Genomic DNA, 19649 nt, shown 5'->3' on the forward strand with positions numbered 1-19649 from the left:
AATCAAATCAAAATCAAATCAAAGATTCCACCGGAAGTTTCAAAATGATAACTGGACGTCTTCTTGACAATAATGGATTTTCAGCAAGTGGAAGGAAGAAGATGGGATGTGAGAATGAATTGCACAGCTCTGATGGCTGAAAGACCTCCTCTTGCTGTAAGAATCTATCTCCCACACATTTGGAATCATTCGCGTACACCTGCTCTGCCTCCTTGCCAAGCCTTTCACATCTTCCACAAGTGTGTGCTGCCTGGAATTGAACACAATACTTTAACACCCTTGGTCCTGGCTTCTGTTATAGCGTGTGTTTGGTAGCTGATCCTAACTAGAGCACAGTAGAATCATAAGTGGTTCATTAATACTGGACCAAAGAAACATGTGATCAGACAGTTACTGACGTTCATGAATAACAAACCCCCCCCCCCACCACCACATCCAGCACTGGATACGGAGTAAATCTATCGTTATACGTTACGAAAGACATGAATCAATTCTAGCCTCAGATTGCCTGGATCCAATAGTTCACCTATCACTGCAACAGGTCCACAGCAGAACACACTCAACCCTGGAACACCTGGATAACAAGGGCACCTATGTCAGGCTCCTATTTATTGATTACAGCTCAGCCTTCAACACCATTATTCCCACAAAACTCATCTGCAAACTCCATGGCCTGGGCCTCGACACCCCCCTCTGCGACTGGATCCTGAACTTTCGAACTCACCGACCTAAATCAGTAAGGATGGACAACATGATCATCCTCAACACCGGTGCCCCACAATGCTGTGTTCTCAGCCCCCTACTATACTCCTTATACACCTATGACTGTGTGGCCAAATTCCCCTCCAATTCGATTTTCAAGTTTGTTGATGACACCGCCATAGTGGGTCAGATCTCAAACAATGATGAGACAGAGTATAGGAATGAGATAGAGAATCTGGTGAACTGGTGCAGCAACAATAATCTCTCCCTCAATGTCAACAAAATGAAGGAGATTGTCATCAACTTCAGGAAGTGTAAAGGAGAACATGCCCCTGTCTACATCAATGGGGACAAAACAGAAATGGTCGAAAGCTTCAGGTTTTTAGGTGTCCAGATCATCAACAACCTGTCCTGGTCCACCACGCTGATGCAATAGTTCAGAAAGCCCCACCAATGCCTCTTCTTTCTCAGCAGACAAAGGAAATTTGGCATGTCCGCTAAGACTCTCACCAACTTTTACAGATACACCACAGAAAGCATTCTTTCTGGTTGTATCACAGCTTGCTATGGGCTCCTGCTCTGCCCAAGACCGCAAGAAATTACAAAAGGTCATAAACAAAGCCCTGTCCATCACTCAAACCAGCCTCCCATTCATTGACTTTATCTACACTTGCCGCTGCTTCAACAAAGCAGCCAGCGTAATTAAAGTCCCCATGTACCCTGGACATTCTCTCTTCCATCTTCTTTTGTCAGGGAAAAGATACAAAAGTCTGAGGATATGTACCAACTGACTCAAGAACAGCTTCTTCCCTGCTGCCATCAGACTTTTGAATGGACCTACCTTGCATTAAGTTGATCTTTCTCTATACCCTAGCTATGACTGTAACACTACACTCTCTGCACTTACTACACTGCACTCTCTCGTTTCCTTCCTGATGGGGGGTAGTATAGAATTCTTAGTGTGAGGCCCTTTATTTTAATTTTACTATAATAAATAAACTAGGTAAAGGTAATTGTAAAGTGCCTTATATATATCGTAAGAATTCACAATGTGCCTGGAACAATGTATGCAAAGGTATTATAAATTGCAAAGGTATTATAAACTATATAACCACCAATTAACCAAGTATTATAAGCTTAAGCTGTTTTTTTAACCCTGTCTTGTGCCCCTTGGCCAACTTCGTTCTGAATGCAGCATGATGGGAAACACAATGATAAAAAGACCAACTTCTTGAATACAATAGAACACCAAAAGGCAGCTTCTGTTGTCTGATTTTGGATACGCGAAAGGCAAGTTTAATGACAGGCCTGGTATGTAAGGGAGTAAATTTATTCATGAGTAGTGAGGTTGGAGCAATCTCTCAAACTGATAAAGGAGACCCGGGTTCCAGCGAAAGACCAATTAAAAATCACAGATGTTAATAATGGCCTTGGTTACTGATAATGATGTGGGTTAGATTTCCTTGGTAAAGGGGGAAGAACCTACATGGGCAATAAGCTAATAAGCTCCTATTCCTGTTGACAGGTGGAATGTTATTGGCTAAGGTAATAATGTTGAATATTGTGATTGGTCTCTCCAGTCTGATTGACGAGACTAGGCAGGATATTGCATAATATAATTTTACCTGGAGATATTTGGTCAGAGAGCACAGTCAACCCTCAATGGCTGTGTCTCTCTCTCCTGATGCATGCATTAGCAAATCAATTCCTTTTCATTATTTAAATGGATGCTGTCTTTTGCAATGTATGTATTGGTTGAGTGAGGTTCAACAAATATAGGGCACCCCAAGGGGAACACTCTTCAGAAAATTCCTCTTACACTTCTTTTAAGTTTTTTTTATTCATTCATGGGACATGAGTGTTGCTGGCTGGCCAGCATTTATGGCCCATCCGTAGTTGCCCGGGGGCAGTTAAGAGTCAACTGATTGCTGTGGCTCTGGAGCTTCATGTAGGCCAGACCAGGTAAGAATGGCAGATTTCCTTCCCTAAAGAATATTAGAAACAAGATGAGTTTTTCCAACAATTGGCATTTGTTTCATGGTCATCAGTAAATTGTTAATTCCAGATATTTTTAATTGAATTCAAATTCCACCATCTGCCATGATGGGATTCGAACACGAGTCCCCAGAACATTATTTGAGTTTCTGGATTAATAGTCTAGTGATAATACCATTAGGCCATCACCATCCCTATATGGTCTGCTATGATTGTATAGCGTGCAAGAAACAATACTTTTCACTATATACTAATACATGTGACGATAATAAATCCAATCCAATCAAATCAAATGTGAATGTCTGCCCAATGCAGCCTAAGTGGGCAGCTGGAGGAAGATGAGTGACATTCTGTCATCTGAATGTGTGAGGAGAGGCTCACAGAGAGAATCCCAGGGTTCTGAAAGAAATGGCAGAAGTAATAGCAGATGTGTTAGTAATTTATCAAAATTCGCTGGACTCTGGGGAAGTGCCGGCGGATTGGAAAACAGCTAATGTTACGCTGCTGTTCAAAAAAGGTAGCAGACAAAAGGCAGGGAATTATAGGCTGGTTAGCTTAACGTCTGTAGTTGGAAAAATGCTGGAATCTATCATTAAAGAAGAAATAGCAGGACACCTGGAAAGGAACAGTTCGATCAAGCAGATGCAGCATTGATTCATGAAGGGAAAGTCGTGTTTGACGAATTTACTGGATTTCTATGAGGATGTGACTAGTGCGGTAGACAGAGGGGAACCGGTGGATGTGGTGTTTTTAGATTTCCAGAAGGTGTTTGATAAGGTACCTCATAAAAAGGTTGCTGCAGAAGGTTAGGGTGCATGGAGTTGGGGGTAAGGTGTTAGCGTGGATAGAGGATTGGCTGTCTAATAGGAAGCAGAGAGTTGGTATCAATGGGTGCTATTCTGGTTGGCGGTTGGTGTCTAGTGGCGTACCGCAGGGATCGGTGCTGGGGCCTCAGCTATTTACCATTTACATATACGATTTGGAGGAGGGGGCTGAGGGTAGGGTAACAAAGTTTGCGGATGACATGAAGATGAGTGGGAAAGCGAATTGCGTGGAGGACGCGGAAAGTCTGCAGAGGGATCTGGATAGGCTGAGTGAGTGGGCGAGGACCTGGCAGATGGAGAATAACGTTGGCAAATGTGAGGTTGGAAGAAATAATAGTAGGGTGGAATATTATTTAAATGGTGAAAAGCTGCAGCATGCTACTGTGCAGAGGGACCTGGGGGTCCTTGTGCATGAATTGCAAAAACCCAGTCTGCAGGTGCAGCAGGTGATCAAGGCGGCAAGAGTTTAGAAGAATGAGGGGAGATCTCATTGAGACGTATAAGATGATGAATGGGATGGATAGGATAGAGGTGGAGAGACTCTTCCCGCTCAAAAAAGACAGCAGGACTAGGGGGCACAGCCTCAAGATAAAGGGGAGGCGGTTTGGAACGGAGTTGAGGAGGAACTTCTTCACTCAAAGGGTGGTGAATCTCTGGAATTCTCTGCCCGTTGAAGTGGTGGAGGCTGCCTCGCTAAATATTTTTAAGAAGCGGGTTGATGGGTTCTTGATAAGAGAGGGGATTAAGGGTTATGGGGAGAGGGCGGGAAAGTGGAACTGAGCCACAACAGATCAGCCATGATCTTATTGAATGGCGGGGCAGGCTCGAAGGGCTAGATGGCCTACTCCTGCTCCTATTTCTTATGTTCTTATGTTCTTTATAGCGAGGGGGATAGAATATAAAAGCAGGGAGGTCTTGCTGCAACTGTACAGGACATTGGTGAGGCCGCAGCTGGAGTACTGTGTGCAATTTTGGTCCCCTTATTTGCGAAAAAATACACTGGCCTTGGAGCGAGTACAGAGAAGGTTCACCAGGCTGATATCGGAGATGAGGAGGTTAGCTTATGAGGAGAGATTGAGTAGATTGGGCCTGTACTCGCTGGAGTTTAGAAGGCTGAGGGGGGATCTTATAGAGACATATAAGACAATGAAGGGGCTAGACAGGGTAGAGGTAGAGATTCTCTCCACTTAGAAAGGAAACCAGAACTAGAGCGCACAGCCTCAAAATAAAGGAGGGGCAATTTAGAACAGAGTTGAGGAGGCACTTCTTCTCTCAGAGGGTGGTGAATCTCTGGAATTCTCTGCACATTGAAATGGAGGAGGCTACCTTGTTGAATATGTTTAAGTCACAGGTAGGTAGATTTCTGATAGACAAGGGAATTAAGGGTTATGGGGAGCAGGTGGTAAGTGGAACTGATCCATTATCAGATCAGCCATGATCTTATTGAATGGAGGGGCAGACTCGAGGGGCTAGATGCCTACTCCTGCTCCTATTTCTTATGTTCTTATGTTCTGAGAGGAGGATTGGAGTGGGATTTACCTGATGCAATTATCCTGAGAGGCAGTGTGGTGCTCAGGTAGAGGTGGAATGTTGGCTTGACCTCAAACTGCTGGTTTCCAAAGGAAAAGTCCCAGGGGCCTTGGTCACACCACGATGCCTGAACTCTCAGCAGCTTCTTTAGAACTGGAGTGAGAGGCCCTTGTTCAATATGAGTCACCAAGACTGCAATTCCTGAAAGACATTTAAAAACCCATTATTTACACAAAGAGAGAGTAAATCAGTCATTCCAGACCAAACCTCAACCTTGCTCAACCTGTTTCATTTGCTTTTTAAATTCATTTACATGATGTGAGCATCGCTGATTAGACCAGCATTTGTTCCCCATGCTTAACTGTCCCTTGAGAAGGTGGTGGTGAGCTAACTTCTTGAATGGCTGCAGTCCATGTGGGTGTAGGTACACTCACAGTGCTGTTAGGCAGTTCCAGGATTTTGACCCTGCTTCAGTGAAGGAATGTTGATATATTTCCAAGTCAGGATGATGAGTGGCTTGGAGGGGACCTTGCAGGTGGTGATGATCCCAGGTATGCTGCCCCTGTCCCTCGAGATGGCAAGGGTTGTGGGTTTGGAAGGTGTTGCCTAAACAGATTTGGTGAGTTGCTGTATCTTGCAGATGGTACTCACAGCTTCCATTGTACATGAGTGGGAGTGAATGTTTAAGGTAGTGAATGGGTGCCAATAAAGTGGAGTTGCTTTGTCCTGGATGATGTTAAGCTTCTTAAGTGTTGTTGGAGCTGCACCCATCCAGGCAAGTGGAGAGTGTACCATCACACTCCTGACCTGTACCTTGTCGATGGTGGACTTTAGGGAGTCAGGAGGTGAGTTACTCACCATTGAGATTCCAGCCTTTGATACTAGTAGCCACATTATTTATATGGCTGGGTCCAGTTTAGTTTCTGGTCAACTTAACCATGTTGGATTCAGCGATGGCAATGCCATTGAATGTCAATGGGCAATGATTAGATTCTCTCGTGTTGGAATGGATCATTGCCTGGCATTAGTGTGGCCATAAGACCATAAGAAGAACAGGAGTGGGCCATTCAGCCCCTTCAGTCTGTTCCACCATTTAATAGGATCATGACTGATCCGACATTCCTCACATCCACTCTTCTGCTCTTTTCCTATAACCCTTGATTCCCTTACTGATCAAAAATCTATCAATCTCAACCTTAAATCTATACAAGGACTCTGTCCCCCCAGCTCTCTGTGACAAGAAGTTCCAAAGACTCTCAACCCTCTGAGAGAAGGAATCCCTCCTCATCTCAGTGTTATGTTAGGGTTCCAAACTAGTGTCCTCTGCTTGAAGAGAGGGGAGTACAATAGGATGAGGGCAGGATTGGCTAATGTAGACTGGGAGTGCAGACTAGTTGGTAGGACGGCTGAGGAACAGTGAAGGATTTTTAAGGAGATTTTTCTCAGTACTCAGCAAAAATGTATTCCGGTGATAAAGAAGGAATGTAAGCAAAGGGTTAACCAGCCGTGGATAACAAAGGAAATAAAAGAGAATATTAAATTAAAAACCAATGCATACAGAGTAGCCAAAAATAGTGGGGAATTAGAAGATTGGGAAAGCTTTAAAAAACAACAAAGAATGACTAAGAAAGCGGTAAAGAAAGGAAAGATAGATTATGAAACTAAACTGGCACAAAATATAAAAGCTGATAGTAAAAGTTTTTACAAAGATATAAAAAGGAAAAAAAAATAAAGTAAATGTTGGACCCTTAGAAGACGAGAAGGGGGATTTAATAGTGGGAAATGAGGAAATGGCTAAGGCCTTAAACAAGTTTTTTGTGTCAGTCTTCACGGTAAAGGATACAAATAGCTTACCAAGTATTAATGGTCACGGGACTGTAGGGGGTGAGGTCCCTAAAACGATTACTATTACTAAAGAGGTAGTGCTTGGTAGACTAATGGGACTAAAGGTAGACAAGACCCCAGGCCCGGCGGGAATGCATCCCAAGGTACTAAAAGAAATAGCAGAAGTAATAGCAGATGCGTTAGTAGTAATTTATCAAAATTCGCTGGACTCTGGGGAAGTGCCGGCTGATTGGAAAACAGCTACTGTTACGCTGCTGCTTAAAAAAGGAAGTAGACAAAAGGCGGGTAACTACAGGCCGGTTAGCTTAACATCTGTAGTTGGGAAAATGCTGGAATCTATCATTAAAGAAGAAATAGCAGGACACCTAGAAAAGAACAGCTCAATCAAGCAGACGCAGCACGGATTCATGAAGGGAAAGTTGTGTTTGACGAATTTACTGGATTTTTATGAAGATGTAACGAGTGCAATTGACAGAGGGGTACCAGTGGATGTGGTGTTTTTAGATTTCCAGAAGGTGTTTGATAAGGTGCCTCACAAAAGGTTGCTGCAGAAGGTTAGGGTGCATGGAGTTGAGGGTAAAGTGTTAGTGTGGATTGAGGATTGGCTATCTAACAGAAAGCAGAGAGTTGGAAATGGGTGCTTTTCTGGTTGGCAGTTGGTGACTAGTGGCGTGCAGCAGGGATTGGTGTTGGGGCCTCAACTGTTTACCATTTACACAGACGATCTGGAGGAGGGAACCTGGTATAGGGTAACAAAGTTTGCTGGTGACACGAAGATGAGTGGGAAAGCGAATTGCGTGGAGGATGCGGGAAGTCTGCAGAGAGATCTGGATAGGCTGAGCGAGTGGGCGAGGACCCAGCAGATGGAGTATAACGTTGGCAAATGTGAGGTTATCCACTTTGGAAGAAATAGTAGTAAAAATTACAACATGATACTGTGCAGAGGAACCTGGGGGTCCTTGTGCACGAATTGCAAAAACCCAGTCTGCAGGTACAGCAGGTGATCGAGAAGGCGAATGGAATGTTGGCCTTTATCGCGAGGGGGATAGAATATAAAAGCAGGGAGGTCTTGCTGCAACTGTACAGGGCACTGGTGAGGCCTCAACTGGAGTACTGTGTGCAGTTTTGGTCGCCGCACTTGTGCAAGGATATATTGGCCTTGGAGCGAGTACAGAGAAGGTTCACCAGGCTGATATCGGAGATGAGGAGGTTAGCTTATGAGGAAAGATTGAGTAGATTGGGCTTGTACTCGTTGGAGTTTAGAAGGCTGAGGGGGGATCTTATAGAGACATATAAGATAATGAAGGGGCTAAATAGGGTAGAGGTAGAGAGATTCTTTCCACTTAGAAAGGAAACAAGAACTAGACGACACAGCCTCAAAATAAAGGGGAATCAATTTAAAACAGAGTTGAGGAGGAACTTCTTCTCTCAGAGGGTAGTGAATGTCTGGAATTCTCTGCCTATTGAAGTGGCGGAAGCTACCTCGTTAAATGTGTTTTAAGTCACGGGTAGATAGATTTCTGATAGACAAGGGAATTAAGGGTTATGGGGAGCAGGTGGGTAAGTGGAACTGAACCACTATCAGATCAGCCATGATCTTACTGAATGGCAGGGCAGGCTCGAAGGGTTAGCTGGCTGGCTCCTGCTCCTATTTCTTATGTTCTTAAATTGACACCCCTTTATTCTGAGACTCTGCCCTCTTGTCCTAGACTCTCCTATGAAGGGAAACATCCTCTCAGCATTTATCCATGGCAGATGGTGTTTAATGTGGATAAGTGTGAGGTTGTCCATTTTGGCTGAAAAAATAGGAAGGCAAATTATTAGCTAAATGGAAAGTAGATTCAAAATGCATCAGGGCAGAGGGATCTGGGTGTCCTTGTTCTGAGCTGAAGGATCTGGGTATCCTTATTTTGGGCAGAGGGATCTGGGTGTTTGTGTTCATGCATTGCAGAAAGTCGATATGCAGGTGCAGCATGTAATAAGAAAAGGCAAATGGGATGTTAGCATTTATTGCAAATGGACTGAAGTATCAAAGTAGGGAAGTGTTGTTGCAATCGCACAGCGTGTTGGTGAGACCACATCTGGAGTATTGTATCCAGTTTTGGTCTCTTTATTTGAGGAAAGATGTGGTGGCACTGGAGGCAGTTCAGAGGAGGTTCACCAGATTGATTCCGGGGATGAAAGGGTTGATGAGGAGAGATTAAACAGTTTGGGATTGTACTCACTGGAGTTTAGAAGGATGAGAGGGGATCTGATCGAGGGGTATAAAATTTTCAAAGGGATTGATAAAGTAAATGTAAATCAAATGTTTCCTCTTATGGGGCAATCTGAACAAGAGGTGACAGGGATAGGTTGAGAGGCGGTAGATTTAAAACTGAGATGGGGAGGAACTACTTCTCACAGAGGGTGGAGAATGTGGGGAACTCGCTGCCCCATAGCGCAGTGGAGTTTGAATCATTAAATGGTTTAAAGAAGGAGATAGATATATTTCTAATATGAGGGATCGAGGGATTGAGTTTAGGAGTCGGGAGATAATGCTGCAACTTTATAAGACCCTTGTCAGGCCTCATTTGGAGTACTGTGCGCAGTTCTGGTCGCCTCACTATAGGAAGGATGTAGAAGCTATTGAAAGGGTACAGAGGAGATTTACAAGGATGTTGCCTGGACTGGGAGGCATGCCTTATGAAGTTAGGTTGAGGGAGCTGGGACTCTTCTCCCTGGAGAGATGAAGGTTGAGAGGCGACCTGATAGAGGTTTATAAAATGTTGAGAGGAATAGATAGGGTGGATTCTCAGAGGCTATTTCCCCGGGTTGAAATGGTCGCTACGAGAGGACACAGATTTAAGATGCGGGGAGGCAAGTACAGAAGTGATGTTAGGGGTAAGTTTTTCACTCAGAGGGTGGTGAGTGAATGGAATCGGCTGCCGTCAGTGGTGGTGGAGGCGAACTCGCTGGGGTCTTTTAAAAGACTCCTGGATGAGTATATGGGATTTAGTGGGATTGGGGGTTATAGATAGGTCTATGGATTGGTAGGTGTTGATGTGATCGGCGCAACTCGTGGGCCGAAGGGCCTGTTTGTGCTGTAGTGTTCTATGTTCTAATAAAAAAGGAAAAGAGGAATATGGGGAACAGGTGGGGAGGTGGATCTGAGACCAGGGAGAGATCAGCCATGATCTAATTGAATGGCAGAGCAGGCTCAAAGAGCTGAACTTGCTGACTTCTGCTCCTAATTTCTATGTTCCTATATACCATGGGGGTGACCTTATCATCATCCTGCTGGTCCATCAGCATATTCCTGTTTCAGGCCAAAACCTGCATGTTGTCCAGGTCTGGCTGCTTCTAGAGATGGACAGCTTCAGTATCTGAGGAGTTGTGAATGGTGCTGAGCATTTTTAAAAGTATTTGTTTACGGGATGTGGGTATCGCTGGCTGGGCCAGCATTCATTACCCATCCCTAAATGCCCTCCATTTCAAAACATTGTGCAATCATCAGTCAACATCCCCATTCCTGACCTTCCGAAGGAGGGAAGGTTATTGAAGAAATTTTACATCACATTCTGTAATACATCTCTCTATCAGCTCTGCCTTGAAGCATTTGGAGCTTTGGTGGACTGAGATTGAAGGCAGAGTTTGTGTTGCCTGCAGGTAGTGCATTAGAAAGTTTTAGATTGGCTAGGAGGGAGTTGAAGAGGGAGTTAAGAAGGGCTAAAAGAGGACATGAGATGACTTTGGCTGATAGGATTAAGGAGAACCCTAAGGCGTTTTACAGGTATGTCAAGAACAGAAGGTTGGTTAGGGCAAGATGAGGGCCAGTTACAGACAGTAGAGGGAAGTTGTGTGTGGAACCGGAGGAGATTGGAGAGGCGTTGAACCAATATTTCTCTTCGGTGTTCACGCAAGGGGACATGAATGTAGCTGAGGAGGACACTGGGGTGCAGGGGTGTAAAATAGATAGTATTGCAGTTGATACGGGGGATGTGCTGGATATTCTAGAGGGTTTGAAAATAGATAAGTCCCCTGGTCTGGATGGGATTTACCCTAGGATTCTCTGGGAGGCAAGAGAGGTGATTGCGGAGCCTCTGGCTCTGATCTTCAGGTCGTCGTTGGTCTCTGGTATAGTACCGGAAGATTGGAGGACAGCAAATGTTGTCCCATTGTTTAAGAAGGGGAGCAGAGACTTCCCTGGGAATTATAGACCGGTGAGTCTTACTTCTGTGGTGGATAAGGTTTTGGAAAGGATTATTAGAGACAGGATTTATAGTTATTTGGAGAGTAATGAATTGATTAGAGACAGTCAGCATGGTTTTGTAGCGGGTAGGTCGTGCCTTACTAACCTTATCGAGTTCTTTGAGAAAGTGACCAAAGAGGTGGATAGGGGTAAGGCAGTTGACGTGGTGTATATGGATTTTAGTAAGGCGTTTGATAAGGTTCACCATGGTAGGCTTCTGCAGAAAATGCAGATGTATGGGATTGGGGGTGATCTAGGTAATTGGATCAGGAATTGGCTAGCAGATAGGAGACAGAGGGTGGTGGTTGATGGTAAATATTCGTCATGGAGTTCGGTTACGAGTGGTGTGCCTCAGGGATCTGTTTTGGGGCCACTGCTGTTTGTAATTTTTATTAATGATCTGGATGAGGGTATAGTTGGGTGGATTAGTAAGTTTGCTGATGACACCAAAGTCGGAGGTGTGGTAGATTGTGAGGAAGGGTGTCATAGTTTGCAGGGTGACTTAGAAAGGTTGCAGAGCTGGGCCGCGAGGTGGCGGATGGAGTTTAATGTGGAGAAGTGTGAGGTAATTCATTTCGGTAGGAATAACAGATGTGTTGAGTATAGGGCTAACGGGAGGACTTTGAATAGTGTGGAGGAGCAGAGGGATCTAGGTGTATGTGTACATAGATCCCTGAAAGTTGGGAATCAAGTAGATAAGGTTGTTAAGAAGGCATACGGTGTCTTGGCGTTTATTGGTAGGGGGATTGAATTTAGGAGTCGCAGCGTCATGATGCAACTGTACACAACTCTGGTGCGGCCGCACTTGGAGTATTGTGTGCAGTTCTGGTCCCCACATTACAGGAAGGATGTGGAGGCTTTGGAGAGGGTGCAGAGGAGGTTTACCAGGATGTTGCCTGGTATGGAGGGGAGATCGTATGAGGAGAGACTGAGAGATTTGGGGTTGTTTTCGCTGGAAAGAAGGCGGCTACGAGGGGACCTTATTGAAACATATAAGATGATTAGAGGTTTAGACAGGGTGGATAGTGATAGCCTTTTTCCTAGGATGGAGAAAGCTAGCACGAGGGGGCACGGCTTTAAATTAAGGGGGGGTAGTTATAGGACTGATGTCAGGGGTAGGTTCTTTACCCAGAGGGTGGTGAGGGACTGGAATGCCCTGCCAGCTGCAGTTGTAAATGCGCCTAGTTTGGGGACGTTTAAGAGATCCGTGGATAGGTTTATGGACGAAATGGGATTGGTTTAGATTAGTGGGTTAGTGTTTTTTTTTAAAAGCTGGTCGGCGCAACATCGTGGGCCGAAGGGCCTGTTCTGCGCTGTAATGTTCTATGTTCTATGTTCCTCACCTTTACAAGCTGCAGTCAGCAGAATACGGTCCAGGTTCTCTGTGGTGATGCAATGGATCCAAAGATTATTGGGTGGTTCCTCTGTTGCTGGTTCAAGAACCCAGTCCATCTGTTCATCCTCCGTGGGATTCATTTCACCCAGAATGTCACCTGAGATTTTGGATGTCATTGATTCCATCGTGATGTCAGGGCTGGAGACCTCTGCCTCCTCAGAAAAAAGGCTTTTGTCTAAATTAACAATAAAACGACCCCAGTTTTATTAGTCACACCCAACAGCATAATCTTTTTCATAAGAAACTACATTGTAACACAACTCATTATGTGGATATATAACAATCTATAACAATTCCCAGCTCGGGTCACTGTCTGTGTGGAGTTTGCACATTCTCCTCGTGTCTGTGTGGGTTTCCTCCGGGCGCTCCGGTTTCCTCCCACAGTCCAAAAATGTGCAGGTTAGGTTGATTGGCCGTGCTAAGAAATTTCCCCTTAGTGTCCAGGGATGTGTAGGTTAGAGGGATTAGTGGGTATAATACGTAGGGATATGGGGGTAGGGCCTGGGTGGGATTGTGTTTGGTGCAGACTCGATGGGCCGAAGGGCCTCTTTCTGCGCTGTAGGGTTCTATGGTTCTAATTCCTCATAAAGTGATGTCTCTGCAAAATGTGGATGTATCCTTTATTACAATAAACCTTCCCAGAAATGGAACCCAATTATAATAAAACAACTTTAATCACCAGTGCAGCAAAATTATAATAAATGATCTTCATAATGAAACCCTTTTCTATTAATCTAATTAGCAAACCCATCAAGCTCATGTTAAAATGAAACGTATTTACTTTTGATTGGAGTAGATGGATTGCAGAATTTGTTGAGTTCTGGGAATAATAATAATGGGTGTGTGATTAAATGAAAGCCTGACTAATCTTCCTACTCATGCACGGCTCTCCTCACACTCAGCAGTGAGTACAGATGGAAAAGATCAGTGAAACCACTCTGGTTAACTCCTCCATCAGCCTTTGCCACACTCGCTGGGTAGGGAAAAGATCAGCTGAACAGACATAAACCAGGTAGTCAGAGTTAAGAGCAGCCATTTGCGCTGAGATTGGGGGTGATTCAGTATTGAGGCTGTTTATTGTCCATCCCTCATTATCCTTGTGAAGGTGGTGGTGAGCTGCCTTCTGCATTGGACTGCTAATGCAAACAGTGTCTCTTTCTTTGCCTCATCTAAACCAATCATAATTTTGTCCAGTTCCATCAAATCCCACCCCTCCCCACCATCACTACCGACCACCCCCCTCCTCCCACTCCAAAAACCAGTCTCCCATGAGGTACCTTGTCGAAGAATTTACTGAAGTCCATGTATCCAGCATTCACTGCCTTTCCCCCATCTATCATCTTCGTCATTTCCTCCAGAAACTCGATCAAGTTAGTGAGGCAGGACCTCTCCTTCACAAAACAATGCTATCACTAATAAATCCATTTGTTTCCAAATGTGAGGAAACCCTGTCCCTCACAATCTTTTCCAATAATTTCCCTAACACTGACGCAAGATTCACTGGCCTGTAATTTCCTGGATCATCTCTGCTGCCCTTCTTAAACAAAGGAACAACATTGGCTATTCTCCAATCCTCTGGGACCTCCCCTGTGGCCAGTGAGGATACAAAGATTTCTCTCGAGACCCCAGCAATTTCCTCTCTTGCCTCTCTCAGTATTCTGGGGTATATCCCATCAGGCCCTGGGGACTTATCTACTTTAATATTTTTTAAGACACCCAACACCTTCTCCTTTTTGATATCAACATGACCCAGAATATTTACACATCCTACCCTAGGCTCCTCATCCATCAAGTCCCTCTCTTTGGTGAATACTGAGGCAAAGTATTCATTTAGTATCTCGCCCATTTCCTCTGGTTCTCTGCATAGATTCCCTCCACTATCCTTGAGTGGACCAATCCTTTCCCTGGCTACCCTATTGCTCTTTACACATGTGTAGAATGCCTTCGAATTTTCCTTAATCCTGTTTGCCAAGGATTTTTCATGATCTCTTTTAGCCTTCCTAACTCCTTCCTTAAGTCCCTTCTTGCGTTCTTTATATTTTTCAAGGGCTTCATCTGTCCTCAGCCTTACGAATGCTTCCTTTTTCTTTTTGACAAGGTTCATAATATCCCTACGCTACAGGAAAGGATGTCCCGAGGCGTGGTATATCAGCAAGACCATGCAGACACTACCTGTAAAGAGTTGATTACCTGTTTAGAGTCGCATTCCAATCATTATTGCTGCGATAGTGGAGTCGGACGCTTTAGGAACTTTCAAGTGGTTATTGGATAGACACATGGAGCACTCCAGAATGATAGGGAGTGGGATAGCTTGATCTTGAGTTTGGACATAGCTCAGCACAACATTGAGGGCCGAAGGGCCTGTACTGTGCTGTACTGTTCTATGTTCATTATCTTGCAATTTCTTCTGTCTGTATATGCCCTGTTTGTGAACCCAACTATTCACTCACCTGATGAAGCAGCAGCACTCCAAAAGCTCGTGATTCCAAATACACCTGTTGTACTTTAACCTGGTATTGTGAGACTTCTTTCTGTGACCCACCTGCTACCTGGACCTCTCACAGCTTCCTGGAACCCATCATCCTCCCTAATGCTGCACAATGATTCCATCTGCATCTCAAGCTCCAGCTCAAACTGCTGGAGACATTTCCTACACACATGCCAGGACACATGAAGTGTCCTCGTGTTTCCACATGGTGTGACGCAAAGTTCCTCCAGTGCTCAGAGTAGGATGATTAGTGATACTGAGTTGACTGTACCTGGGACTCCCAGCACCTCTCTGTTCAGCTGTAGTCCAGCACTCTGCTGTAAGACTTCCATCCACATTTCACACTGGTAATCTGGGTCAATAAAGAGCGGCCATGGGAATGAACGGAAGTTGATCAGGTTCCGTGTAAGGAGAGCACTGACTCTAGCTGTGGCATTGACTGGAAGTTTAGCCTGGTTCCAGTTTAACTGCTCTCTCATTGAACTGAGGAGGTCCAGGATCAGGAAGTCACTCCGGGTTGGGATGAATTTTGACGTTTGGTGATGGCTACTATCTGATGTGAGCTTTTCCTGTGAGGTGGATGATGTCTTCACTGACAGCAAGTTCACCAGTTCTTGTCGAGCATCTTCTGGCTCCATGTCCAACTCACCAGTGAAACAAGCCGTCTTCCATTTTTTTAAGAGTTCCTGCCTCATCTTTTCTTCAAAGGGGCCCAAGTAAATGATGGCAGCTGCTGTCAGTAAACTGTCTCCTGAAACTGTGATTTTTCTGTCCTTTGACTGCCTTAAGGCTTCATCCCATTCAAACTGGTGAGGGATTAGTGCGTTTATCAGATCTTCAGCATGTTTCAATTTCCGCTGATATTCCTCTGCCTCAGCTAAATATTGCTCTTTTTTCTCATTCTGTTTCCGAAGTAGGTCCTGCTCCTTTTGTTCAAGGATCCTGAGGACTTCTGTGTCAGCGAGGTCTGTCACAGAGTCAGAGTCTGATAAGTAGTCATCCCCGTCTTCCCGTATCAATTCAACAAGTTTCACCTTCATCTGAAAGGCTTGTTTCCTCAGCATTCCGAGTTTTATCTGCGCATCTTCGATAAGTGATTGATATTCATTGACAAAGGATGGACTATACTCACGAACAATGCTGGCATACTGGTACACAGCTTTAATCCATAGACTGAAGGATTCCACTGCCCGACTGGCCTCACGCACAACTTCTGGCTGGAACTCAGGCTGCTGCATAATATCACCTATTGCCTTGTATACTTGATCGGGAATATTATCCTTGTCATAAAATTCCAAATCCTGCACAGGAAGAATTTGGAAAAGTTACTAACATTTTTTTTCTGTGGTACTTCCAAGATGCACCTCCGGATTATGAATTTTGTCCAAGAGTTTAAGGGCAACCTGGGAACCACAGATGTGATTCTCTGGTCTGATCAAATACAAATCACAGCCGGGCTGGAGAATCACAAGGAAGGAGCCATTGGACAGTTAGCACCAGTGAGAACCCCTTTTGGGATTCTCCCAGCCCCTACATCTCAATGCAATGCAGGGAGGGTATGACCCAGATCAGCTCTGCACTGTGCCTCCTGCAGCTGAGGCAGTGTTAACATTACTGCACCAACTCTGGAAACATGGAGGGCGATTTTCCCACCTTTCCGCACTGGCTGCGGATCACACGGATCCAAGGATAGTGTGTGGACTGAAAATGGTTTTCACACTAGGGGAAAAAGAGCTTGAATCCTCCTGGTCTTTTTCTCTTGCCACAAACCAGATCGCACCCTGAAAGGTCACCAGGCTAATCAGTATTTAAATATGCATCGCCCGTTCAAATCCCAGTGCACAGAATCTTCTGGCCTTTGGACACAGCAGAATAACAGCAAGAATCATTGCTGATCTCCACCAGTGTAGAGCTGCCTCAATGGTTACACTGGACAGCTTGGAGGCCAATGAAGCTTCTGTGTGGTAGCATGGCTGGGCAGCGTCCATTGGCAATGCCCACCTAGCACCAGCAATGCCAGCTGGACACTTCTAATGTGCCTGGGTAGTGACAAGTTGGTGGGGCCTGTGGATGGATGGCTACGACAGGGGGCACTGTGCGGGGTGGGGGGTGGCTATGACAGGGGGGCAGTGTGCAGGGGGGCACTATGCAGGGGGGGCTATGACAGGGGGGCAGTGTGCGGGGGGGCACTATGCGGGGGGGGCTATGACAGGGGGGCACTGTGCGGGGGGGGGCACTAAGCGGGGGGGGGACTGTGCGGGGGGGGCTATGACAGGGGGGCAGTGTGCAGGGGGGCACTATGCGGGGGGGGCTATGACAGGGGGGCACTGTGCGGGGGGGGCACTATGTGGGGGGGGGACTGTGCGGGGGGGGGCTATGACAGGGGGCAGTGTGCAGGGGGGCACTATGCGGGGGGGGCTATGACAGGGGGGCACTGTGTGGGGGGGCACTATGCGGGGGGGGGCTATGACAGGGCTGCAGTGTGCAGGGGGGCACTATGCGGGGGGGGCTATGACAGGGGGGCAGTGTGCGGGGGGGGCACTATGCGGGGGGGCGCTATGACAGGGCTGCAGTGTGCAGGGGGGCACTATGGTATACATGGATTTTAGTAAGGCGTTCGATAAGGTTCACCATGGAAGGCTTCTGCAGAAAATGCAGATGTATGGGATTGTGGGTAATCTAGGAAGTTGGATCAGGAATTGGCTGTCAGATAGGAGACAGAGGGTGGTGGTGGATGGTAAATATTCATCATGGAGTGCAGTTACGAGTGGTGTGCCTCAGGGATCTGTTTTGGGGCCACTGTTGTTTGTAATTTTTATTAATGATCTGGATGAGGGTATAGTTGGGTGGATTAGTAAATTTGCTGATGACACCAAAGTTGGAGGTGTGGTAGATTGTGAGGAAGGGTGTCATAGTCTGCAGGGAGACTTAGATAGGTTGCAGAGCTGGGCCGAGAGGTGGCGGATGGAATTTAATGCGGAGAAGTGTGAGGTAATTCACTTTGGTAGGAGCAACAGATGTGTCGAGTATAGGGCTAACGGGAGGACTTTGAATAGTGTGGATGAACAGAGGGATCTAGGTGTGTGTGTACATAGATCCCTGAAAGTTGGGAATCAAGTAGATAAGGTTGTCAAGAAGGCGTACGGTGTCTTGGCGTTTATTGGTAGGGGGATTGAATTTAGGAGTCGCAGTGTAATGTTGCAACTGTACACTACTCTAGTGCGGCCGCACTTGGAGTACTGTGTGCAGTTCTGGTCCCCGCATTACAAGAAGGATGTGGAGGCGTTGGAGAGGGTGCAGAGGAGGTTTACTAGGATGTTGCCTGGTATGGTGGGGAGGTCCTATGAGGAGAGACTGAGGGATCTAGGGTTGTTTTCGTTGGAAAGAAGGCGGCTAAGAGGGGATCTTATTGAAACATATAAGATGATTAGAGGTTTAGATAGGGTGGACAGTGATAGCCTTTTTCCTCGGATGGAGAAAGCTAGCACGAGGGGGCATGGCTTTAAATTAAGGGGGGGTAGCTACAGGACGGATGTCAGGGGTAGGTTCTTTACCCAGAGGGTGGTGAGGGATTGGAATGCCCTGCCTGCTGCAGTTGTAAATGCGTCTAGTTTGGGGGCGTTTAAGAGATCTCTGGATAGGTTTATGGACGAAAAGGGATTGGTATAGGCTAGTGGGTCATTGTTTTTGTAACTGGTCGGCGCAACATCGTGGGCCGAAGGGCCTGTTCTGCGCTGTAATGTTCTATGTTCTATGTTCTATGCGGGGGGGGGCTATGACAGGGGGGCAGTGTGCAGGGGGGCACTGTGCGGGGGGGGGGCTATGACAGGGGGGCAGTGTGCAGGGGGGCACTGTGCCGGGGGGGCTATGACAGGGGGGCAGTGTGCGGGGGGGCTATGACAGGGGGCACTGTGCTGGGTTGGTGTGGCTATGACAGAGGGGTACAGTGCAGGCCAGTGGGGGGGGGGGGGGGGGGTGAGGCTATGACAGGGGGTGCGATACAGGGGTGGCTATGACAGGGGGCACAGTGTGGGGAGGTTGAGGGCTATGACAGGGGGCACTGTGCAGGGGGCTGCAAGTATGACAAGGCTTTTTACATAAGAACATAAGAACATAAGAAATAGGAGCAGGAGTAGGCCATCTAGCCCTTCGAGCCTGCCCCGCCATTCAATAAGATCATGGCTGATCTGTTGTGGCTCAGTTCCACTTTCCCGCCCTCTCCCCATAACCCTTAATCCCCTCTCTTATCAAGAACCCATCAACCCGCTTCTTAAAAATATTTAGCGAGGCAGCCTCCACCACTTCAACGGGCAGAGAATTCCAGAGATTCACCACCCTTTGAGTGAAGAAGTTCCTCCTCAACTCCGTTCTAAACCGCCCCCCCTTTATCTTGAGGCTGTGCCCCCTAGTCCTACTGTCTTTTTTGAGCGGGAAGAGTCTCTCCACCTCTATCCTATCCATCCCATTCATCATCTTATACGTCTCAATGAGATCTCCCCTCATTCTTCTAAACTCTAACGAGTACAAGCCTAGTTTATTCAGCCTCTCCTCATAGCTCAATCCCCTCAACTCCGGTATCAGCCTAGTAAACCTCCTCTGCACTCCCTCCAGGGCCAAAATATCCTTGCGCAGGTGCGGCGC

The 19649-nt window shown here is 46.2% G+C and overlaps 1 protein-coding gene across 1 annotated transcript in view; it reads right to left on the minus strand.

Annotated features, from left to right (window-relative positions):
* Positions 1-19649, minus strand: part of LOC145349274 (dynein heavy chain domain-containing protein 1-like) — a 204662-nt gene that overhangs the window by 40663 nt on the left and 144350 nt on the right. The window contains exons 22-24 of the mRNA XM_080197784.1: positions 15280-16309; positions 12468-12695; positions 5061-5252 (exon numbers count right to left, since the gene is read on the minus strand). Of these exons, the coding sequence (XP_080053910.1) occupies positions 5061-5252; positions 12468-12695; positions 15280-16309 (1450 nt within the window). The remainder of the gene's footprint in view (positions 1-5060; positions 5253-12467; positions 12696-15279; positions 16310-19649) is intronic.

The sequence above is a fragment of the Carcharhinus amblyrhynchos genome, chromosome 10 (assembly GCF_965287045.1).
Source record: "Carcharhinus amblyrhynchos chromosome 10, sCarAmb.v2.hapA, whole genome shotgun sequence".
Classification (NCBI taxonomy): domain Eukaryota; kingdom Metazoa; phylum Chordata; class Chondrichthyes; order Carcharhiniformes; family Carcharhinidae; genus Carcharhinus; species Carcharhinus amblyrhynchos.